Genomic DNA, 26,141 nt, shown 5'->3' with positions numbered 1-26,141 from the left:
TGATAAATCACTGGATGCTTTGGAATGGGGTCGGTGAAATGTTGCCAAGGGATTCTATTAAATAAGCTTTTTTGGAGATATGTTTTTTTTTATCAGTTGTTTAGTGGTGAAATAACTGTGTACCACCAGAGACAGTTATAAATTAGTTAAAGTCAGAGCCCAGAATATATACCCTATATTTAATTGTAGCAGAGTGAAGCACTGTAGACTGACTGTGTTTAATTTGGCTCATACTTCTCCCTGGTGTGGACATTTGGGCAGAGATAAAACATTAAACTGCATTCATGCAAGGTTTTTCAGGCCAGGAATTTACAAGGATATTGATGCTTTTTGTGCAGCATGCCCAGACTATCAACCAGTGAAATAAGTCCAAAAACTACCCTTTTAATCGCTTTGCCTTTAATAAATGTTCCCATTGAGGGAGTGGGTGTGGATCTTGTTGGTCATTTGGAACCTTCTTCAAAAGATAAGCATTCCAAGAATAAGAAGCATTCCCTTTAAGAACAGCTACTGCTAAACTAGTTGCTGTCAAACGTTTTGAGCTACTCCCCAGGGCGGGGCTCTGTATGCAGCTAACTTTCTTACTGATTAAGGAACCAATTTCATGTCAAAACTGCTAAAATGTCATTATGTTACAGATCTATAGGGCCATTTAGATCTATTTGGTAACTTTGCCAAAGAAAATTTGATGAAGGTGCAACAAAATCAGGAATAATACGTTTATAGAAATGCTCATCTTTGGACATTTGTGCCAAGTGATAAAGTTTTAATACACCTTCCTTCCCCTATGAGGCACTACGAAGTACAGGAGAGGTAACCTTAGACTTAACAAAGGGCTATTGGCAGATTCCCCTTGTGGAAAAGTCTAAACCCAAAAGTGCCTTTGCAACCCCCTGTGATTTTTACCATTGATGATGCCATTTGGGCTACATGTAGCCCCTGCTACCTTCTAGAGCAAGGGTTCCCAAACTTTTTCATCCGTGAGTCAAACTGAAATGTAAAAAGTGTTGGGGAGCAACACAAGCATGAAAAAAAGCTCATGTGGGTGCCAAATAAAGCCATTGATTGGCTATTTTGTAGCCCCAAGTGGACTGGCAGGCTACAGGAGTTTCTGTTTGGCAGTACACCTGGTTTTTATTAAAAAAAATTAGAATTAAAAAAATAAGCATCTGCTTTGGGGCCACTGGGAGCTACCTCCAAGGAGTTGGGGAGCAACGTGTTGTTCACAAGCTATTGGTTGGGGGACAATGTGTTGTACCCTCATGCAGGTTGTGTTGCTGCCTATCTGGATGATGTTGTAGTTTTTTACTGATGGGCAAAATCTTTCGGCAGCTTTCACCACTAAAAAATGCTCATATACTCCAATGTACTGTGTGCTGAAAAAATTGCTGCAAAAAAAGCGGAATTAAAAAAGTCTCTGCAAACTGCAAAAAAATGGCCATTGTATTTTATGGATATTCCCCCTGTTGCTAATTTTTTTTGGTGAAGCAAAATGGGACAGATTGGCTCATCACTATTCAAAGTAAAACTTGGTAAGGTCATCTGGACCAATTAAGGGCAGTCCTCCCCTCCTCAACAGAAGCAGTTGAGAAATGTAGCAAAGACAGTAGAAACAAAAAGGCCACTTAAATCTCACTCCTCGCCCCAATGTCTCTCTAGCTCAGCTCCCATGTGCTCTTCCTCCAGCGTCCCAGCTGTAGTAGCTCAATATCAAAGGCACAAATCAGGCATCACTCTCTATTAAAATGTTTTATTGCAACAGGCTGTTAAACAAACATGCCTGATGCATTTTGGGAGTAACTCCCTTAATCATAGGCTCACAAAGACACCCAAACACATTCCAAGTTCCAAAGACAAAAACTTATGTAAGGTGCTTTTTGGTTTTTTTTCTGGCTACTATTGCCACTTTTTTCCCCATTGCTCTACAATCACTTACCCACAAGCCTGACAAAGAAAAGTTCCCCAACAAAGGTAGACTGGTCAATGACGTTTTTTGATGATGTTGAAAACTTACTTTCAAGCTCATCTACTTTAAAAAGTCTGGATCTTACAAAATTCTTTATTCTTCAGAGAGATGCCTCTGAAGTTGGTTTAGGGGTAGTGTTCTCACAAGAATTTAATAGGGTTGAGCATCCCATCCTTTTTTCTTAACAGGAAGCTTTATTCCCAGAGAAAATAATTACTAAATACTTATTTAACTGGAAAAGAGTTTTTAGCTGCTAAGTGGGCCAATGAGACACTAAGATACTATCTAGCAGATGTACAATTGGTGTTGCTGACTGACCTTAAAATGCTTGCACTCCATAAAAGACACAAACCTGAGAATGATGAGATGGTATATGGTTTTCCAACCCTTTTCCTTTAAGGGACAACATGGGCCTGGAAAGACGAATCAAAATGCAGATTTCCTTTCCAGATGAAGGTTGGAGTGTTGGGCTTCAACAGCTGGATGTATGGGTGTTTCCCAAACAGGTGAGGTATATAATAAAATTAAGAGGTGCAGACTGGCCAGTAAGCCCTGATTAACTTCAGCTGGTTGATTGGGGGTCTTTAAACCCCAGGCTGGTCAGTTTGACTAAAGAGACTGAGAGCAAGGTCTAAGAATTGAACATACAGGAGTCTCTGTGCCTGTACACACTGTTACTTGATCTAAGGTAAAGCTACAGTGCTGTCAGCTGAAATGAAATAAGAAGAATTGTCACTGTCCTGACAATTGCTCTGTGTGAACCTACCGCATGAATATATTTCTTTCTATGTTTATTTGCTCTTGCATAGACTAAAGACCATGGTCTTTAATGTGCCCAGCTCATGTTCAAATACAAGTGAGATTTATTTTATTGCAAATATGCTTAATGCATTTTTATATCAGAAGCTGTTCCTATAATTTCACAAATGTGTAAAAAACCCACCATAAGTGAAAATACAAATGACCTAAACCTGTCCGGGAATCTGAAATACTGCAAAAGTAATAAGTTCATTTAAAGGCAAACGTAATTATTTTCTGGCAAAGCGAGAAGGCAGATTTCACAGCTTAAGTGAGCAATAGAGTTTGCCTCTATTGGCCTTGTAATGTGCAGCTAAATGAAAAGAAACAGATGTGAGAGCTTATGTGAAACAAGCATTTGTTTATCTTTATGTCTTTCATTTCATCTTTCTCCTTTACATTCACTGTGCTTGATTAGAGATCACATGTAGATTTTCCTTTCTGACAATATTGAGTTATACATTAGTGGAACCTACCACCCTACTGCAGATCAGTGTTTTCTATTTATGGCCCATTGAGATGCTGTTTCATTGCAGTCTATTGAAAAAGCTTCCACTGAGGCAAGCAATATATCAACACCCACTTATATAGTTCAAAAGGTCTGACCCCACTCTCATATAACATATTTTACCAAAATATAAGAGTCTCAAGATACACATGGGCACAGTTTTGAGTCATAGGGGTATATTTATCAAAGAGAGAAGTTAGAGATCGACACAGTCCTCTATAGGCGAATTCCATCACCCTCTATTAATTTCTATGGATTTATCAATGGGTGAAAGTGAAAGTTAATTTTTTCATACGCCTTTCAAAATCCCTTAGAAATGAATGGAGAGTGGTGGAATTTCACTCTAGAGGACTGTAGCGATCTCTGACTTCACTCTTTGATAAATATACCCCATAGTTTCCATGTTATCCAATTATGGGGTAGATTCACTAATGGGCGAATTTTTGCCAGCGTCAGCTTTTTACCCATCGCACCACTTCATCAGGTGAAAATATGCTACGAATACGATGATTCACTAAAATGCGAAGTCCCAGGTGTGGTATACTGGCGACTTTTCGCTAGCGTTACTTCGGCAGTGCAAGCATTTCATAGCGAAGATGCGCTAGCATTTATTTGTGCCTAGCGAAACTTCGCTAGTGATCTTGCGCTTAGGTCAATTTGCATAGGACAGAAAATTTAAAAATGAATGGATTTCTTTATTATAAATGTTGCTGCAAATTGTTTAAGTTACTGGTTTATATTAAACATGTCCAGGGAACCTTAATAAAGACAAGAGAGTTAATATAATGCCCTACACATGAGCCCACTGTAAAATTAATGTTCCATATGTAATAAAATGTGTGGAGAAAACCGCTTACAAAAAAAGTAAGTTAGGACTTTTGCAGGCAATCCCGCTTAAAAAAAGGAAAATTCGGCATCGTTTTTTGAACTTTAATGCATTTTTACAGGATATGATGTATGTGACAGAAGATTGAGGAAGATCTAGCTGCTGTATAGCACTTCTCTTGGTCTGAGGTGAAGAAGGCAACTCTGGCGATCCGCATTTTAGTGAATTTGCGGAGTAAGTCCAAGTGTGAATGGCCTCTAGCGGCGGTCCTGTTCGCCAGCGAATTGGCCCCTGTGCCTGTTAGTAAATTGCCGATGTCCCTACAGGTGGCAACTCGGGCGAGAAGTCGACAGTGTTAGCCACTTCGTTCTTTAGTAAATTTGCCCCTATATGTACCTGCTAAAGGTTGTAAGTTCCCAATTTTGTAATATTTTAGCTTATAGTTAGCTTATTTTAGCTTACAGCTTATAGATAGTTTTGTCTGACATTATTGTTACACCATATATGTTACAGACTGCTAATTGCTTCCACCTTACTGGGTGCAATAATGGTGGAATGATAATATGATCACTTACTTGCATACATCATTTTCAGGGTCTTCCAGCCCAAACTTTTCATCAAAGGTCAATTGTATCCTTAAATGTTCTTCCTTTGCTACCAGCCTCCACACCAGCACTGTGCTGCGTGGGTAAGAGTGAGGGAACCTAGGGCTGTGAATACTTCCATTGAACGAAACGGAAACAATCTTCTCATGTTGGGGGTCTTGTACTCCTGTAACAAAGTAATGCAATATCCAGGGCATTAAAATCATCAGTAGCTAAAGAATCATATAACAATGAGAACATGTGAATTTTCTTTGTAGGCTCTCAATGCCAATGGTGTTATTTTAACCATATTGTTTTAATGAACATAAACTCTGTAAAATAAATGTTCTCTATTTTCTGCTTGGGTATTTTTAATTTCTACAGGATCTACAGCTAAAACATTTATGAAATATAACTTACCAAAAAAAATAAATAAATATTTAAATAATTATTTTAGGGATGCACCAAATCCCGGAATCGGTTTGGATTTGGCTGAATCCAAGAGCCTAGCTGAACGTAATCCAAATCCTATATAACAGTAAAAATTTACTGTGCACACTTCTTGCTCACACTGGCTTTTTCCAGAAAATTCTGGATTCGGCCAAATACTGAACTGAATCCCAACCCTGAACCCCCTGCTGAGGTACACAAGTAGACATATTGTTCAAATCAATCAAGTCAAGGCTTACCAAATAGGAATAGATAGTAAGTAAGCAGCATAGTTACTTAAAAGAAAAGCCCTCAAGAATTAGCACAAACCTAAATCTATTCCTCTTTGGCTGTACATGTGCTTCACAAGTTTTGATGTTCACGGTAGAAATTACATTTGATCAACCTGTGATTTTCAAGCATTTGAATAATAATGTTGGAGAAATCCCACTGTCATGAGCTCACTTGACTTGTCCTAGTTTTTAAAAAAAAATGGTGGTTGAATTTAGATTAGTTATTCAGCCCAATTATTACTTCAAGGCCTACATAGCAATTGTCTGTAAAAAGATGGATGCTTTTGTCCAAAACCTGTTTCTTGGGGAGCATTCCATATCCCACCATTATAATGCTCCTATACGTGTTTTTTTTTTTAACTAGGATATTCGCAGATACCAGGAACATTGCACTTAACAGATCTAACCACAGTGCATAGTATTGAAAGTTCTCAAATGTACCCGGACAATGTATTTTCACCCCTTTCATTTCTCTAGGGACTGAAGACTGCTTATTTTAAATAATGGCCCATATTGAAGGGCCAGGTGATTAAGGTGAAATCATGTAAAAAGAGCCAAATGGCCTTCTGTAGTCAATTAAATATATACTTCATGCTACACCTATAGCATTGCCTCGCAACCAAAAATAAGAGAGTAACAAACTCTTCAGGAATTGTTGGTGGTGACATTCAAAGTATTTCTTATATGTCCCTTTGGGCAACTATACATGTAGAAACCATGGTTTAAAAACACAGATACAGCAATTAATTCAAAGCTATATAACAAAACAGACTGTTTTGATATTGGTAGGCCTTATTATGAGACCAATGATTACATTTATTTGTGCTATTAAAGCAGCAGTTATATATGTGTTGTTGGGTAATTATATGTGCTCATATTGTAAGATGCCAAAAATGTGAATTATTTAGAGGTATCACCAATCAGGCATAGTTTATTAGTGCATAGTCACTTAATAAAAACGGCTGTGCATCCAATACAGATGGTCTAGATTCTATGTAAGTAAAACAGTAATAAAAATGAAGGTGATGTCATATACTAATGCATGACTTTTACCTTGAAAGCCAACAAATACCACAATGCTGAACATTAATGCAAAACTGTATTTCAGCAGGGATCCTAAATTACTTTCTAATCCTTCTGAGCTTTTATCAATGAGGCCATCACAATATTTTATAACTGCAACCAAATAAAATGCTTTTATATGTTTGTCCATTTATGGGCAATGACTGTACAAGATTAAACTGGAAAAGCATTCTTAATTTATGATGTTTCCATCTCACAGAAATGTTTCCAAAGAACGCTAAAAAAACCCCTAAAACTCTAAATATGCATGTCTGAAGGTCATCTCAAGGTAAAGAAAATGAGGAAAGGTGTTTTGTCTACTCCTCAATTACAGACTCTCTGAAGTTCTGAAATAGAATTGAATATATCAGTCATGCTGGAGCAGCTCAGGCAATCAGCAGACCACACACAGCAACAATAAATTAGTGCTATTCAGTTTTAAAGGTACAGAATGGTTGCTTTAGAGGGCAAACACGTCCACCATTAAATCAACCATAAAATGTCAGACAGTTAAGTATGAAAGACACCTGGTGCTCTATTAATGAGTAACGCAAGCAAATATTACTATTAAATCCTTAAAAAAGACATCAAACACTAAAGGAACACATTCCAAGAACTATATACATATAAGTGCCTGTTTTAAACAGACACATAATTTGCTATAACTGGAATAATCATTTAAGACATCAAGCTAATAGTAAAAATTTGTTTTAACCAAACACCCTTTGCAGATTTGCTTGAAAGCAAGGAGTGGAGACTAATGTCACAACAGGTGTTGAGTAGTAGTGAAAGTAAAAAATGCTAAATCATCAACTTTTCTTTGCTAGACAATAGGAACTTCCTCAAGTCTGACACTTTTCCCTATTGCTTTAAAAGGCAGCAAGCTGACCATGTTTGTGGAAATGTTCCATAATGTAGGCAATTTTAATTGTCAACAGTATTGACATCAGGTGATAATTGCCTACACTAACTAGTGGGTTTCGTGGTAAAAAGTGCCAGCAGATGCTGGAAAATCTATTGGGTCAAGGGTCATTGCAAAAGGTCAATATCTCAACTTAAAGGATTTGCAACGTACAGTCTTCCAGTTGTTATTCGGCAATTAGTGTCCATAATAATTATTTTCGTATTGTACCTAAAGGAAAACTATACCCCCAAACTATGTAGGTCTCTATACATTGTATAGCAAAAAGTGGTTTATATGTAAAAACATGCAAATAAACAATGTTACTTTTTAAGTAGTACGTGCCATTGGGTAATCCTAAATAGAAAATTGTCATTTTAAGAAATAAGGGCCGCCCCCTACGATTCACTGTGCACACAAACAAACCAAGGGCATACATACATGCTACATCACATTAGCCAATTAAGTATGTATTTTACTCCCACACTTCCTCCTGTCATAATTAGAGCTGCAGTATTTCTGGCCAGGTGATTGCAGTAAGATTCTTTAATATTCCACTTAATATGATGCAATCTGTTGCTTAAAGGAACAGTACCACCAAAAATGGGAAATGTATAAAAAATACATCAAAATTTAATTTTATATTTCAATATTCGTGTTTCCACCCTCTTTGATGTTTATCACACAATCCAAAAATGTCAGCTTGCTGTCTTTCTCATCTTCCCTGGTGAACATAATTTTCTTGCCCACTGAGTTATGTGTTCAGTTAAGGCTGGAATCTTTCAACCCACATGTCATCTACATATCTGATCAAATATATATATATATATATATATATATATATATATATATATATATATGATCAAATGACTCTCTCTTCTACTTCCTCCACGCAAAGGTTCACTACCACGGACACAGGGAAAACCATGGCACAGCCATGTTTTTGTCTATAAAAAACATCCTTGAAGAACCTGTTGTGAAGGCACAAGTCCAGCAATGCTAAGTGGGAAGGAGCATGGTTAGCATGAGGTCTCTTTACTTACAGGGGCAAATTCACTAAACGCCGAAGCGCCAAACGCTAGCGTGAATACGCCAGCGTAGCACATTTTCGTTAATTCGCCGATTCACTAACGGACGCTGCCGTAAATTCACTAGTGTTACTTCGCACCCATACGCCTGGCGAATTTGCGCAACGGACGTAACTACGTAAATTCACTATCACACAAATTATTCTACCTTTTACGCCAGACTTCCTACGCCACCTCAGACCAGGTGAAGTGCAATAGAGTAGATAGGGATTGCTTCAAAAAAAGTTAAACATTTTTCTAAGTCCCAAAAAATGCTGGCGTTTTTTCATTTTTTATGGGTGTTATGCTGAAAAAGATCGAAACATTTTTTGGGGCTACCCTCCTTCCCCCTACATTTCCTAACTCATGGCAACTTAACTATACAGTTGGCACATGTGAAAGGCAAAATAAAAATGTTATTTGCCGTTTTAAAGGTTTCCCAGGCTTGTGTAGTGATGCTACATATACCTCCATTGTAACTCCAATTTGGCGCCATATGCAAATTAAGCATCGCTAACGTAACTTCGCTTTGCTTGGCGAATTAACGCCAGCGCAACTTCGCAACCTTCGGCTTCCCCTGAGCGCAACTTATAATTTTAGTGAATTTGCGTAGCGCTGGCGAAAATACGCCTGGCGAAGTGCGCCGAAGTGCGGCGAAGCGGACGCTGGTGCAATAACGAATCATAGTGAATGTCCCACATAGTGTCCTGACATGAAAACCTAAATGTTTCTCGGAACATCCCAAGTACGCTTCTTATTTTGTACAGTGTTTAACACACTATTTAAGTTATTTAATCTTCCAAGACAACTTTCTTCTGTATATAAATCCATAAATGTAATATTTTCTCTAAGGAGCATTTGCTTTTTTATCATGAGGGGGTGACCTCTTATACAAAGCACTTTCCAGCTCTTTAAATAGAGTCCACAGAGAGTAAATAATATATTTGCGCAGTATTTATTTTATCCACCCTTGTATGAATAATTTTTTTCCCAGTTTCCATTTCAGGTTATAAATAAAGTGATAAAGTGATCAGGCAATGGACAGGCAAATAAATTATCTTATTGTCGAGACTAACTTTCATTTTGCTATACAGTGCACTGCATAAATGTATATATAGGATGTATACAAGAAGGGATACTTGAAACCATTGTAAAATAAAATGTTAAAAAAAATCTCGCTGTGTGTCATTGTGAAGCAGAACCAGCTGAACAGCGCCATAGACAGCTGCTACCAAAACCATTAAGTGTCACCTGCAGCTGTGCTAACTATTCACCACAGCTGTTGCTTCCCTGTTCTTCTTCCTCCAGAAGGCAGAACTACTGTTCCACTGCACTTTTCTCATTGTTAAAAGATATTCCTTTACTTGTACAGCTCCTTGTGGCATTTACTCCTTTGATGTTATCCATAAACGCTCACCCTTACAGTCTCTGAGCGATTGTTTTGTGAGCTGTAGCTAAAATATTCATAACTTTGGCAACAACTTTACTGAGCTAAAGTAATCCTGGTGTTGTCAGGCAATAATATCTCTTTTGTGTAATGAACTTTGTGCTTTCTGTTTATGTAGTTATACATTTGTATCTGTTCTATTTATTTTATTCCCTGATTTGCTTTAACTGTTTAATAAAAAAACAATAACCCAGTACCTTGCATTGGATGTTAACTAAACTAGCATAAGCCATGCTGATGGCAAATCAAATTCTAATTTCACCTATCAATGTATATCACTTACTGTATCAACTGTTAGCGTCAACAGGGGCATAGAAAAATGTTCTCTTGGTAAACTCTTATGGTAAGGCCACACGAGGAGATTCGGGGAGATTTTGTCGGCTGGCGACTAATTGCCTCGTCTTTTGCGCGACTATCTCCCCGAACTGCCTCTGCGTTTTTCCCCATAGGCTAGAATGAAAAGTCGCCTGCGCTAATGCACATGCGGTGATGCGTTTTCAATAGTCGCCCAAAGTTGCCTCAGGGCTAGGCCACACGGGAAGATTTCAGGGAGATTAGTCGCCAGACGACTAATCGCCGCGTCTAATCTCCCTGAATGGCTTGCTGGTATCTTTCACCCGCTAGCACTAAAGTCGCCTGCGCCTATTCAAACGCGGCAACACGTTTTTCAAAGTCGCTCGAAATTGCCTCGTGTGAATAGGCGCAGGCGACTTTAGCGCTAGCGGGTGCAAGATACCAGCAAGCCATTCAGGGAGATTAGTTGCCTCAAAGACGCGGCGATTAGTCGCCAGGCGACCAATCTCCCTGAATCTTCCCGTGTGGCCCTAGCCTTAGGGTGGTGATAGACAGGGAGGTTAATCGACCAGCGTCAAATCTTCACTTCTACGGGTGATTAATCTCCACTAAATGCCTTCCTGCCAGCAAGAATACGAATCGCCGGGGGAATGGCACACGAATCTCTTGGGTTTTATGAATTTTCCTCGAGAGGCATAACTCCAAGTTATCAAGAATAGTCCCACCTCCACCCTCTATACTTCAGATACATTTGTAAAATTGTGCATTAAGGATAACATCTGAACGCTCTCTACAGTTATGCCCCCCAACAGCAGCTGCTGAGGTCTGCTGTGTTTTTTCGTAGGAAACTCCAGCATTCTACAGTGTTTGGGTCACTGCAAATGATAACTGAAGCACTCACGTAATTTAATCTGGATTGAATTTCTGCATATGTTAGCTGCTCATATCATATCATATTTCCAGGAACTAGAAATTTGTCACAAAATGGTCGCAACGTTGCAGTAAATGCTGCATTTCATAGTAAGCCCAATAAATTATTGCTGCCTTTTTGGCTAAACAGAGACACCGTGTATTAATATTTTAATAATGAATTGTGCTTAGGCCTGTAGCACATGGTTGTTGTGACTATTGTTGTTACTCTTGAGAGTAAGAGTATGAGTCTTAATAGTATGAGAGAGCATATTCTAAAACTAATACCATAATCCCACTGTACAATATCTCTATTATATAGAGGGATCATCCAGTTGCTATTTTGCTTGGTTGTTCTCAGCTCTTATCACTGGCTGTTGTATTATCACTAAGATAGCTCTCTATAGGAAACACTATAAGATGATTATCAGATAGACATGAGGGTGTTGGTAGGAATCATGAAAGAATCAACAAGAAGACTATGATTGTCCAAGGAAAATATGCAAAAAGAGTAGACTTTAGGGAAGCCCTGCAGCCTGAATTTTTTTCTATATTTATTTCTGAATAGAATTACAGGTGTGGGATCCATTATACAGAAACCTGTTATCTAGAAAGCTCTGAATTACAGGATGGCCATCTCCTATGGACTCCAATTTAATACAATAATCTAAATTTTGAATAATTATTTTCATGTTTAAATTATTTTTGGTAGACATCAGGTATGGAGATACCTATTACAGAAAGATCCCTTATACAGAACACGCTCCCCCTTGTCGAATGCCCTTTGGTGGAAGGAGATAGGATTGTCCAGCAAAATGCAGGCTTGTTTGAAGACTGTACAGTAAGGAAAGGGGAATGCCTTGTGGTATGTATACCATTCATGTTATTACTGTGGCCTTTCATCACCTTCTGAGTCCAACCATCACCAAACAAGCTGAGAGTAATAGCTGATGGTATCTAATTTATTCAGGCATATAATCCCTTTAGGAAGTTTCCACACTATATGAATAAATGTCCTGGGATCTAGAATTACTCTCATGAGGTTTTAAGGCAGTCATTAAAGGGATAACTGATATACTAATGGAGCATGCAACTTAATACTGTTCTATACTGTACTGGGATTGATGGTTTTTAATAGCTTGAATTGTGTTGCTGCCATATAGCAGCTGTTGTTTTTGTAGAGCATTTTTATATTCTAATATATTCCAATATGTATACAGTTATCAGTGAGTCAGGTGTAGAATAATTTTATGAAAATATTTGGTGTGGTTCAAAATGAAGCAGCCAGTTGTGACAAGGAGGAGACTTGTTAATGGGCCCGTGTGGCTAGGCAACGAGTCTGATGACATTTTGGCTATACTTTAGTGGCCTATTAATTAAGGTGTGTAAAAAAAAAAGTATTAACGCATAGCACATATCACCACTTTAACCCTGTGCAACGCCACGTGAAAGCAAAAAGATGTTTAACAAATGTACAGTTGAGTGCCACATTGGTGAAAATTATTATTATTAATAATTATCATTAATTCTTACCCATCACTTGTCCCAGCGCATTTACAGAGGTGGAATTGAATTATAAAATCAAATCAAAATACAAACATTATCAAATTAGAAACCTTGATTTGACAACTGAGATACACTTGCACAAAACGGGACACCATATGGCCAAGTGATATCCATCACACAGACTTTTGGTACACCAGTAAACCATGCTGAAAGCAGTCAAATCTTCAATATTGATTTGGGTGTCTGAATCTCAGGCTTTTCAAGTATATGACACAATATTCTATTCTCCTGAATAAATAATAGCACAAATTTGCATAAAAAATAATTGTGGATCACAATACATATATATAAACAGGATTATAGTTATTAAAAACTAGACAGAGAGAATAAATACATACACAAGTTCTAGGAGTTTCAATATACAGTAGGTACAGTATAAGGTCCGTGCTCTGAAGAGCTTACAATTTATTTTTGGGAACTACTGTATTTGTGTAATTTTTAATTCTCTGATAGTATTTTCTACTGACAGAGCTGATTTAAGAGAATGACAGATAATCAATCTTGTTGTAGACGAGCAGCTAAAGAATGCTAAAACCACAAATGCATGGTAGAAGGTAGTGGACTGCTTAGTTGTTGTTCTGTACACATATGGCCACTAGATGGAAGACTCAAACCTGTGCAGACATCAAAAGTGCACCTTCATTAGGAATATATACATGAACCACTTGACAGGATAACGCCAATACAATATACTAGTCTAAAGCCTGAAAGCTTAAGCTTCATTCTCTGTTGCTTTATTACAGTCATTATGTTCAAGTATTTGCTATTGTCCAGATAATTAACAAACATGGTAATAAGGTTTATAAAAATGTTTCACAGTAATTGCATCCGGGATACTAGCACTGAAATGTACTGTAGATGAAACATGATTTTAAGTTTGCGATTTAAGAAAATATATATAATATATAGTACAATTCCCATACAACAATATTATTTAAGAAACACAACTGCAGTTGTGTTCACACAAAGATGACTGTAGTAATCCACGAATAGGCATCATTCATTAAAGTTACTTGCGTCTAAAGCTTCTTCTAGAACTTACAAATTTTGGTGTGAAGTGCCCTGCCAGTGTGTTTGGATGAATCGCATGAAATGCACATATTGACACCAGGAAGCAATCACCGCTTTGAAGAGTTCCCACAGCAGCCTGCATTAATTGACACAACATAATTTTCTTAAAGAAACATTCATAGATGTAATTTAGTTGCCAGCCACCAAAAATGACAACATCCCAAGTGCAACTTGACCAATTGCACCAAGCACAACGCCCCCTGGTGGATACAATGATGCGGAAATTATTGTAGGTAAAAAACATGCCAAATTGTGCCCAAAATTACATTTAGCATACTGTATGTGAAGTAAAGTCCTAATGGGTATGGTGGTCATGATTTAACCACAGCTGAAATAAAATCAAAGATGGCCATGAGTTCCGGTGTGGAACACCTATGTTTCATTTTTGCCAGAGTTTCAGTTAATTAGAGGGAGGCCGAGACGCAGAATGATAGCAGAGAGAAGCAGTCGGTGGTCTTCTGGTTACACAACTGATAGTGAGGTAATCCTTTGACTCTATTCCTTTGTTTGCACTGATCTTTCTGGCATGTCTTGCGTTAATATGCTTATTACCCTTCTTTTGCAATGATCTTACTGGCATATCTAGGTAATTTATTGGCAAGGGCAGCAGCAAAGGGCCTACAATGTTGAAACTGTGGTATGCTCTATACTAGTGATGTGCCAACCTGCACCTGACCCGAACCCATCCTTCCTCCACCCGCGCCCGCCCACACCAGACTTCCAGGTTCTTTTTATTGACCTGGCCCGCTGATGACATCACAAAAGGGGCAGGGCAGGCAGTTGGAAGCCGGCAATGCAAGGTGGCGGGCGGGGAGAGCAGGAAGAAGAGCTTGACCCGGACCCGCAAAGGGGGGTGCAAGGTCGGCCCAAACCCAACCGACCCACGGGTATCGCGCCGGCCTGCACATCACTACTCTGTACATTTATTTGGGCTACAAGCTTCACTTTTTTTCCGTAGGCCCCACATTTATTAAGACTCCCTGATTATTCATGTACATAATGGGTGGTGAGCGGCAGCAGCTAGTGGGTGCACTTATGTGTATGGTGGGCCCCTGGGGCGAGGTTCTTTGTTGGGCCCCAGGGGCCCAGCATACACATTACATTCATGAATCAAATATCAAGCTTATTATAGACCTATTAAACTGACAGAAATCTACCTACCTATCGTTTTACAAACTAGGCTGGAAAAACTTTGTGTTTTGGGATCACATAAACATCGTTATCCAGTAGGAATGTTGCAAACAAAAAAACTTTCTGTTAGCAAACCTGACATGGGGTTATTAAAGTAAAATTTCTATGCACCCCAGATTTCAATTAATACATGACACACCTAAACAATCATATTCCAGCTATAACTAAACAGCTGTAAGAAACAGCTTTAAGAAATAGAAAAAGTATAATCCTCCCCACTATCAGAACATTACTGGATTGTGTATTGACTCAAACTTTACTCCAATAAGTTACTAAAATGATTGTACTGGCTCTCTGATCTTTCATGCTCTGAGTGCTTTTCAAATTGCATTGAGAATGTACTTTTGAAATTGTGACTTTTTATGGTTTAGCCAATAAAATGTTGGACACAAAGATCTGGTTAGTGGAAATTCTTTCCAACATGATGCTACTGCATCTGAGGACTTGAATACTTCCAAAACAGAATTACAAAGACTATTCATAAAGATCATGGGGTCAAGAGTATATGAGCAATGAGTTTCACAGTTGGCGTCCAGCTCTTCATTTTTCCAAAGCTGAATTTTCTTTTGTTCGCGGAATGTCTGCGCTTTGTGTATTTTGATCATGCGGCAAAATGAAGCATGGAGCTGAAATGAAATGAATGGATCAGAGGGGAAATATTTTTTCACTTTAATATTTGCCGTTTTTTATTGTATGACTTTCCCTCCCTAAAGTAGCAATCTTTCCACCAGAGAGTTAGGTGTAATCAGTCATTCCTTGACCGTTTCAAGTTTTGTCTCGTATTCCAACTGAAAATGGAATCAAAGGATTTTCACAATGTTTCTCACTTATTGGCAGGTGTCAACTATAAGAGCCCGATGCTTTAAAGCAACAAATCAAATAGTACATCAAAAGAGAACTAAAGTCTCAACTTTTATGAAAATTATTTTCTGCCAGCAGACAAAAGGAGCCTACCAAAATGTTAGGATTTTTTTTAAATAATGCTGAAAAATTGTCAACTGTCAATCATGCACATCCAACCTATAAACTTCCAAGGGGTAAATTTACTAAAGGGCAAAGTGGCTAACACAGGCGAAAATTCACCAGCATGTTGTCATTTCGGCACTTCGCCGATTTACTAACGGTAGCTGGCGTGAATTCGCTGGCGTAATTACGCCAAGGAGATAGACTCTGGCGCAACTTCGCCCTCTAACGCCAGGCACATTTTCGGTAGTGTTACTAGGCAAATTCACTAAGTTTTTGATAGTACTCAACGTTACCTCTATCGCCAGACTTGCCTTCGCCACCTCAGACCAGGAAGTGCAATAGAGTAGATAGGACTTCCTCAAAAAATAGTTGAAAATTGTTCTAAGTCCCCAAAAAAGCTGGCGTCTTTTCCTATTTAAAGGGTGATAGACTGAAAAAGTAAATTTTTTTTGGGGGTACACTCCTTCCCCCCTACATTTGCTAACATATGGCACCTAAACTATACTGTGGGCACATGTGTAGGGCAATATAGCAACTCTATATAATTTTATCAAGGTTCCCTGGCCTTGTGTAGTGTAATGTATTTGCTGCAGCATATACGTCCATTGTACTTTAACTGTTCGCCATATGCTAATTAGCCATCGCTAGCATAACTTCAAACTGCTGAGCGTAATTTCGCTGGCGTAATTTTGCCAGCGTTCGTTACCCTGTGCGCAACTTTGGATCTTTGTGAATTAACGTTGTCCAGGCGAATTTACGCCTGATGAAGTGTTGCGATGTGCACTAAGCCAGCGCTGGCGAATTTTCGCGAGTTAGTGAATTTGCCCCCAAGTGTGCTTACACCAGAATCCCTACTCATCAACAGTTATACAAATATGCTCCTATTTTAATTGTTGTAGACAAGTAAACACTAATTGCTGGTGGGTTGTGATGATTTTGTAGGCACTGTAACAATGCTTCTTGCATTGTAACTCATAGAAATCAATGTTTGTTTACATTTAGCTGACCAGTAATTCCTATCTGCTGATTAGTTGATACGGGTTACTAGACAAGTAGCAAGTAGTTTGTCATAAACTAAATCACATTATTGCTCTTTTAAAAATCTTTGAGACCAGTCCCAAAATCCAAATCCAAAAAATTCTATATGACATCTGACAATTATATGACATCTGAAATCAAAGCAACCTGTTAAATCCTCCAGATCTTTTGTAGCTTAGCTCTGGTAAATCGTAGGTATTTTACATTTGTAAAGAATTTGCATTTATGCAATTTGAAATTTAGAGAACAGGCAATACACAATTCAATACATCTAAAGGACAGTTTTTGTTGAAAACATCAAAAAAGCCTTCTAAAATGGTGAGTATTTATTGATCAGTATTAATATGATCACTGTTTAAATAGAACACCAGAGCTATCTATATTTTTCAATATAATATCATCCTTATAGCATATCAGGCTAAAGGAAGATCTTTCAATTGTATAAATACATAAATGTATCGCTATGTAAGATGTTCCAGATGTCAATGCCAATGATACAAAGTGCTCTCAAGAGATTTTCAACTCAACCACAAGCTTTAAACAGTTTACATAGGAAACCAGGCAGAATTCCAGTCGCTACAACTCCAAACATTCTAACAAAAGGATATCAGGACTATTTCAATCAGCAGACCTGGATAAATGAGTTTCCAACCACAAAATTGATCAAAAATGAGATAAGACTCATTTAAAGGTAATAATATATGGATAGGGGCAAATTAAAAGCAAATGTGCCTTTTCAGAGAAAAGAAATTAACATATTGTGATTATAATATGACAAATTTGTTCCGGGGTTGCCAGAGGAAATGGAAATGTGCTAGATAAAGCATGAAGATTCACTGAATGTAAGCTGCCTGGGGCAGTTCTTCACTGTCTTAAGCAGACACCTACACATGGCAAAAATCTTGACTAACAGTCATGACAGACCTGTGTGTCACTCAAACAAGTAAAGGTAAGTATATTTCATAATATATCATAGCTCATGTTTAAAATATTCAGGTGCAACATCAATCTTTGTTGTAAGTGTCTCTAATTTATTCCGACATGCAGCTTGCATCAGGGATTAATGCCATAAATCTGTTCAGCCATATTTTATGATATTAGCTTGCAAGTGGTCCCTCTTGAAGAAGGAACTTGATGATGTCTGTGATTTTGTTTAATTATTAGCCGTCACCAGTTCATATACTGCATGCAATAAGGAAACTGTGGTAGACCCATTTATTCTCCCACAAGCTGGTGCTATGTGATGATTTAAAAGTTATAATTAGACATGGGAATGAATGATCTGAATAATCTTGGTTATTGGCCATTTATAGAGTCTGAACTCTGAGTGCCACAATGTCAAGAAGATCATGGAAATCAAGAATACACGTTAGGTAGGCTTTGTGATGCAATGATTAGTCTTTCCTAAAATAATTTCTTTAAATGTATTTAGAAGAGTAAAATAAAATGGAAGACAAGAACCAAGATAGGGCTTGCAAACAGTGAGTTGTGTATAGGATTGCCAGAGTTCAGTCTGTTTTTCTTATCATCAGGAAAACCAGACAGTAGGCTGAAATGCTGACAGGACCTCTCACAACCAAGCAGGTGGTAACCTTAGAATGAATAGAATGTCAGTTTAAAATACTTAGCTACTGTTGCGAAATAACTACATGTAAGATATAGTAAAACCAAGACAGCTTAGATATCTCTAAATGTAAATGTTGTTGTTCATTACTTTTAGGGGTTATTTACTAAAACTCGAATTGATCTCATTTTTTTATTAAAACAAAGTCAACCAAAGTCCCATCCATGAAGTGAACTCATTTATCATCATAAGAAACGTTTCAACAAATTTGTGCATCAATTTAAATCGTACAATTGCTGCCCCCGAAAACTCAACTTAAGTGAATTGTCACTGTGAAAACTCAACTTTATCGGATTATTAAACAAAAACCCAGACTTTATCTGATTATCCAAAGCAGATCATGATGTCAAGAAACCAGTTCAGGGACATGTGTCATTCACTTCGACATGACCTCGACGGGTTTTAGATGGAGTATTTTCAGATTTGGATTTTCAGATGTTTGGGGTATAATAAATCTCTAAAAATTCAGTTTTTCCCTCAACTAGAAACATTTGAGGCTTAATAAATGGACCCTTAATCTTATATCTGAATCAACCTCAGATATAAAACACTAGATAAAACAATTGTATTTGATATAGAGGCATGTTTGGATCACATTAGTCACAGGCGTTTTGTTCAAATTTAATCAAAAAGCCAACAAACTGTCTCCAGTGAGGAATATGTCTGGATTTTTGCCTGTACATTTAATTGAGGGCATTCATCCAAATTCAGTCTAGGGTCTAGGGCCTTAACGGCAAGGCCTCAGCCCCTCACCCATTAATAGCAAAAATCACTGACACAAAATCTCACTAGAATAATAGATTAACAGCAAGCATTCAAGTCTTGGCAGTTACTGTGTCTTTAAGGAAGAATGAAACTGAAAATGGTTGCCTGAATAAAAGCCAGAGTGTATAATGCATAATAAACATATAGAGAGCAGTAATTTATGATCCTGTTTTGGATTACAGCATTGGTCACACTGTTGCTATCTATTTTTAAACTTCCTCAGTGTAAAACTAGTTAATGCACATATGCAAAAAATCCTTCCCCTTGACACCAAACATTTTCCATCTAGTACTATTATTGGTTTAAGTTAAAAAATGCCCCTTGCAATATGTTACGCTTGTGCTTCAATGCCGCCTTCTCAACACTGTAGGTGTAAATGCTGAATAATAACCCAGCATCTCCATTGTTATTGGACACCTCCTTTCCAAAAGGTTAGGAGTTGGGACACCTGGGGTCATCAATGATTGGGGTCATCAATGATATGTGTACAAAATAGATGGAATTGCTCCTGTATGAAATAACATTGCCCCAGAACATTACTATTAAAATACCTTTACATTGAAACACACTTTTTTCACAGGGTTTAGTTGTCCTTTAAAAGTAGAGAAAAGTTTCCACTATTGTCTTGCATGGCGCCTCTTTGAAACCCCAAAGAAAACCCAGACTATTTGCAAGTGGAGATGCTGCTCTAGAAATAGTGGAATGTGACAAAGTCATCCAAACCAAAAACAGGTAGGACTGTTTAACAACATTCAAAAAATCTCTCTCCCCACTCCAAAAACTATATGTATTAGTGTGCAATCCCTGGCTGAATACTTACAGTAGGGTCCATTTACATTTTGAGTGCCCCTGAGGAAGCTTGTCAGGGTGAAATGCGCATTGGGCATTGGCTCTTGGGACTAATGGACTTGAATGCACATTGTCATTCTAATGATGGTGAGAATTATTTGCTGGGTTTAGGTCCAGCCTGATCAATTGGTTTATAATTTAGGTGTGTAGGTGTGGGAATAATGACTTTCAGGCACTGTGCCTATAGGATAGATGAAACATTTGTTTATATTATTGGCATGTATTCATACATTTTTTTATTTGGATATGCTCTTTATTGCACATTTTAAACACTATCCTGTATTCAGTGTGTGCAGTTTGGGCCATAGTCAATAGGTACCTGGGCACCTAACTATACATAGAAATGTTGTATTCTCAGCCTAGCCTTAGTACCATCTGATCTATTATTATAAAGTCCATTATATTTCTGGTGTTTTAAAATGGGTTTGTGTTTTTAACTAGTTTTTCTATTAGTACTTAATAAAGGCATTGCTGTTTATTTTTTTACCCTACACAAGTGTAGCTCCTTTATATAAGGGTTTCGTCTTTCTTTCATTGCCTTTCATTATTCCATTACACATAGGAGACTCTCACCCATTGGGGGTTAATTGGACAAGGGTTCTAATTATTTGTGTGCATCATAAGTTTTTTTTTGTGGTCTTATTTCTTTATTTAAATACTTACAGTCAAATATATAAAAATGGCTGTGATGCATGTTTCACGTTTTAGTTGTGTTTCACTGGGATGTTCCCACTATTTGATTCTACTGGCTTTTTTTATCTCTGTGTATTCAACTCTAAAGAGAGCAGGGGAAAATGTAGAGGCCATGATGAAGAGTTAAACAGTTCCCCTCATTAATAGCCATTAGATGTTTTCAGATGTTGACAATTGCAGAGCTTAATAGAATCTCTGAGACACCAAACTTTGGGCCATCACTCAACAGCAATGGGTTCCTCTAGGCAACTGAGTGAAGATCGGAAAATGAAGCTACTTGATGCCTGCAAATGCTATAAAAAGATTTAAAAATGCTTCCAGTTCTCGATTTCCACTATCAATAATATCATCAAGTAAATGTAATTAAGGGAAACTGTAAGTCAAGACAAAATCTGGAAGTCCACAAAAAATTGGAGATAGAACTGCTTGTATGCTGGCCATAAAGGCAAACCCTCATATGACTTTGAAGGGCCTGCAGGTCTGATTGGCCGGCGGCATTCCATTCCACAGTACTGTGTTGCTAAAGGTGGTTTACATGGGAGAGACATCAGGAGGTAGCCTTGCCATGACTTCATCATATAACATCTGATGTATTGAAAACAGCTAGAGGCTTTTGGAAACAAGTGCTGTGGGACTCACAAAGAGTTAAAAAGATAACTCTTTGGCACAATCACGAACAGTTGGTTTGGTGATAAATAGGTAATTGATGGAAAAAACCCACCTTGGCAAATATTAAACATGGATATGGATTCATTATGTGTTGGCACATAATGCCACCAAATTCTGGATGCGAGTGTAAAACAGTCAGCCAAGAAGATGAAACTGAGCTTCTATAACAAGACAATAAACCTAAACATACCTTAAAATCCACCATGACCTACTTGAGGAATAGCAAGCTGAATAGGGATGGGTGAATTTTTTCGCCTTGTTTCGCCTCGGAATTGACGTCCATAGACTTATATGGCGTTGTGCGACAAAAAAAAAAAAAACGCGCGTCAAAAAATATTTTGTCGTGCGACAAAATTTTATAACGCCCATAGCTTTTAATGGGAGCCACATTTCACCGGCAGCGAATTTTTGGCGAAACGAAACGGGTCAAATTCACCCATCCCTAAAGATGAAGCTTTTGGAATGATCCTCACAGTCCTCTGATGTAAATATCATTGGAAAGCTATGGGTAAATCTTAAACATTCAAGACAGTCCAAGAAGGTCTCAGAATTAGAAATGATCTGCAAGGAAGAGTGGCAAAATATCCATAATAATTGAAAAATTCTTATCTGGGTACATAAGGCATTTTACAAACTGTGACCTGTGCCAAAGGGGTTGTTACTAAATTCTCACTTACTAGAGAGTCCAAATTTTTGCACGTCACAATTCCAATTTTCTTTTTTCCTGTATTTTAGAGTTGTTAATGTAACTGTGCATTAACATTTGCTGATATGTTATTTAATACATATTTTATATGTGAGCCCATTTATATATACATCAGTCATAAAACTATAAATGTAATGATCAAGTTAACTGTAAGGATCATGAAGTTTTCTTTTTTATTCTATTTTTTTTATCTTACATCAGGGTCTCCACCTGTCACATGAGTCATAGAACTAGATTTTAAGGGTTGTGGAAATTGCCCTAAGGCAGGATTTTCTCATTCTCCGACTCAACAGGGCCATAATTTTAAATTGCATTTCATTAAAATATGTCATCTAGAGTTAGTTCAAGAGCTGCATACATTTCCTTCTCACCAGAAATCTCCTAATGATATGTGTCCTGAAAATCACTTCTCTGCAAGCTGAAAAATACTTTCCGCTCATTTCATATCATATACAGCAGCCTGACCTCTTGAAAACATTAAGTTTGAAGACAAATGGGATCAAGTGAACTGAGAAAAATGATCTTCTTTCCCCATTTGACTTCGGAGGCTCAAATATTTTGCCACTCTTTAACCTCTGACCCAAACTGCAAATTGAACTGTCTAGCACAAAGTCTTGAGGTCCAAGACCCACAAAAACATAACTACTGACTTGAAAAAGAAAATGCTCATAAATTCTTTTTTAAAATTTCTGTGTTGAAAAATATTTTTTTCCCCAGTTAGTACACTTGTAGAAATACGATAAAAGAAAAAGTCACTTTATTACAAAATATATAAGATATTCAATAAAATATCCAATAAACTGTAGTGGACGTATTATAGATTTGTTTAATAAATTGTCTATTTTTCTTTCTTAAACTGTTTAATAAAATACACAAAAGCTATGAATATCTTGTAAATTATATCCTTATAAACGGTGACTTCTGATGTCATCAGTTATAAACGGTGAGTTCTGATGTCATTTCTGTCACATGACTCACTGAAATTTGTGTATTATAATAAATAAAGTTCCCCCAGTTGCAAAATATAAGGATATTAGAAGTTACCTCTGATTTTCATGACCCGTATAAGTCATGAAACTCCCCGGTAACTTATAATATCCTTATATTTTACAAGAGGGGGTACTTTATTCACTATATATATATATATATATATATATATATATATATATATATATATATATATATATATATATATATATATATATATATATATATATATATATATATATTCTAAAAACTGTAAGAAAGAAATAAAAAACATGTTTTTAAAAAAGATTTATTAGGCATCCACTATAGAATGGATACATGTTAAGACAATAACAATTTTAAGGCAATATCTGCATAAAACTATTTTTAATTTTCTTTCACATACATATTCAGTAAAATACATGCATATAGGCTATTCTTTTGCTGCCCCTTTAAAGTGTTATTCTGTTTATTGAAAAAAATCCATGCCATTTGAGGATTTCTAATTCTAACACAAATACCCATATATGGGGCAAATTCACTAAGGCGCGAAGCGCCGAACGCTAGCGTTAATTCGCTAGCGTTTGGCATTTTCGCTACTGCGCAAATTCACTAACGAACGCTGGCGTAGTTTCGCTAGTGTTACTTCGCAACCTTACGCCAGGCGAATCTTCGCTAGCGACGAAACTACGCAAATTCACTAACTTGTGCAGTGTAGTGAACGCTACCTTTTACGCTAGACTTCCTTCGCCACCTCAGACCTGGCGAAGCGCAATAGAGTAGATAGGGATTGTTTCAAAAAAAGTCAAAATTTTTTCTAAGTCCCAAAAAACGCTGGCGTGTTTTCTACATGATGGCTGATAGGCTGAAAAAGATCAAAAATTTTTTGGGGCTCCCCTTCCTCCCCCCTACATTTCCTGACTCATGGCAACTTACCTAGACAGTGGGCACATATGTAGGGCAAAATAAAATTTTTATTTGCAGATTTGAAGGTTTTCTAGGCATTTGTAGTGCAGATACGTGTTCCTCCATTGAAATTTGAATTTTGCGCCGTATGCAAATTAGCCTTCGCTAGCGCAACTTCGCTTTATATAGCGAATCAACGCTAGCGCAACTTCGCAACCTTACGCTACCCCTGTGCGCAACTTCGGATTTTAGTGAATTTGCGGAGCCCTGGCGAAACTACGCCTGGCGAAGTGTGGCGAAGTGCGGCGAAGTTGCGCCTGGCGCAACTTCGCATCTTAGTGAATTTGCCCCTATGTATCTGACTTATGGTTTGCCCTTAGAAGCAAAGTCCTGTAGTTCTGATTGGTTGTTAGGCTCTCAGTCCTATACTGTATGCACAATGTATGTCTATAAATGAATGCACCACTGAACCATAAAAAGAGCTGCTGAGTTCCGTTTGGGGTTTGCTGGCCACTATATTGCCATTTCATGGGCAATTTATTTCACTACCTTACTATCTTTTTTTTTTTTTTTTTGATAATATATTTTGTGTTCTTGCTAAAAATGTAATATAGATATACTACAAAGAAACTATCACTTTATGGCGAAAATTCGCCAACAAAGGCTTCGCAGCCATCACAACACTTTGCCAGGCGAAAATTCGCTCAGACAATGCTAATTTACTAAAATGCGAAGTTGCATCTAGGGCACCGAACGCTGGCAAATTTTCGCTAGCATTTCTTCGGCAATGCGAGCAAATCAAAGCGAAGATGCTATAGCATTCAATTCTGCCTAGTGGACGTACATGTTGCAGCAAATACATTACATTACAAGTCCAGGCAACCTTAATAAAGAAAATAGAGTTGTTATAATGCCCTACACATGAGCCCACTGTATAGTTTATGTTCCATATGTTAGAAAATGTAGGGGGGAACCCGGCTACCCCCAAAAAAATTTAAGGACTTTTGCAGGCTATCACTCTGAAAAAAGGAAAAGACGCCAGCATTAGGAAAGATGTTTTCACTTTGGGGGAGGGGAATCTGCTAGGCACACCACAATGAATAAAACCCATTGCATAAAATTGCTTACTTTCTATGGGTCATGCTTGTTTGTGTTATAGTAGTGTAGGACAACAACTCATTGGGAAAATTAATCAAGATGGTGGAGCTGTAAGACAATAGAACGTACCTCAAGACAGGTTTTTCACTAAAGAGGATTGCCAGTGTAGTAAGCAATTTTATTCACCAGGGAATGGCTAAATATTGTCCCCTTACATATTCACCTAGGCAATATCCTGTATCATGTATAAAGTTAGAATTTGCATATCGTTTGCTTCCTTTAGAACAGTGATCCCCGACCAGTAGCTCGTGAACAATGTGTTGCTCTCCAACCCTTTGGATGTTGCTTCCAGTAGCCTCGAAACAGGTGATTATTTTTGAATTCCAGGGTTGGAAGCAAGTTTTGATTGTATCAAAACCAGGTGCACTGCCAAACAGAGCCTCAATCTACTGTAGGTAGACAATCCACATAGAGGCTACTAAGTGGCCAATCACAGCACTTATATGGCACCCCAAGAACATTTTTCATGCTGATGTTGCTCCCCAACTTCTTTTACTTCTGAATGTTGCTCACGGGTTGAAATGTTGGGGATCCCTGCTTTAGAAGTTGGCAGAAGAAGAATGTGTCCTCTGAAGATACACGTATGGGACATGTTATATAGTATGTTCAGGAAAAGGGGTTTTCTTGAAAATTGGTCTCTCCATATCTTGGATTTCTATACCTTGTCTACTAAAAAATTATGTAAATATGAAATAAACCCAATAGAAATGTTTTGCCTCGAATAAAAATTAATTATATCTTACTTGGGATCAAGTACAAGGTGTTGTTTACGTTACTGTGAAAAAGGAAATTATTTTAAAAAATTAGAATTATTGGATTCAACTGGAATCTATGGGAGATGGCCTCCCCATAATTAGAAGCTTTCTAGATTGCAGTTTTCTGGATAACA

At 37.6% G+C, this 26,141-nt stretch overlaps 1 protein-coding gene across 1 annotated transcript in view; it reads right to left on the bottom strand.

The window, feature by feature from the left end:
• Nucleotides 1–26,141, bottom strand: part of pdgfc.L (platelet derived growth factor C L homeolog) — a 168,315-nt gene that overhangs the window by 45,678 nt on the left and 96,496 nt on the right. Inside the window, exon 2 of the mRNA XM_018231204.2 lies at nt 4,674–4,869. Coding sequence (XP_018086693.1) covers nt 4,674–4,869 — 196 coding nt within the window. The remainder of the gene's footprint in view (nt 1–4,673; nt 4,870–26,141) is intronic.

The sequence above is a fragment of the Xenopus laevis genome, chromosome 1L (genome assembly GCF_017654675.1).
Source record: "Xenopus laevis strain J_2021 chromosome 1L, Xenopus_laevis_v10.1, whole genome shotgun sequence".
Classification (NCBI taxonomy): Eukaryota; Metazoa; Chordata; class Amphibia; order Anura; family Pipidae; genus Xenopus; species Xenopus laevis.
Note: the sequence above shows the minus strand (reverse complement) of the source record. Positions and strands in the feature narration are given on the sequence as shown.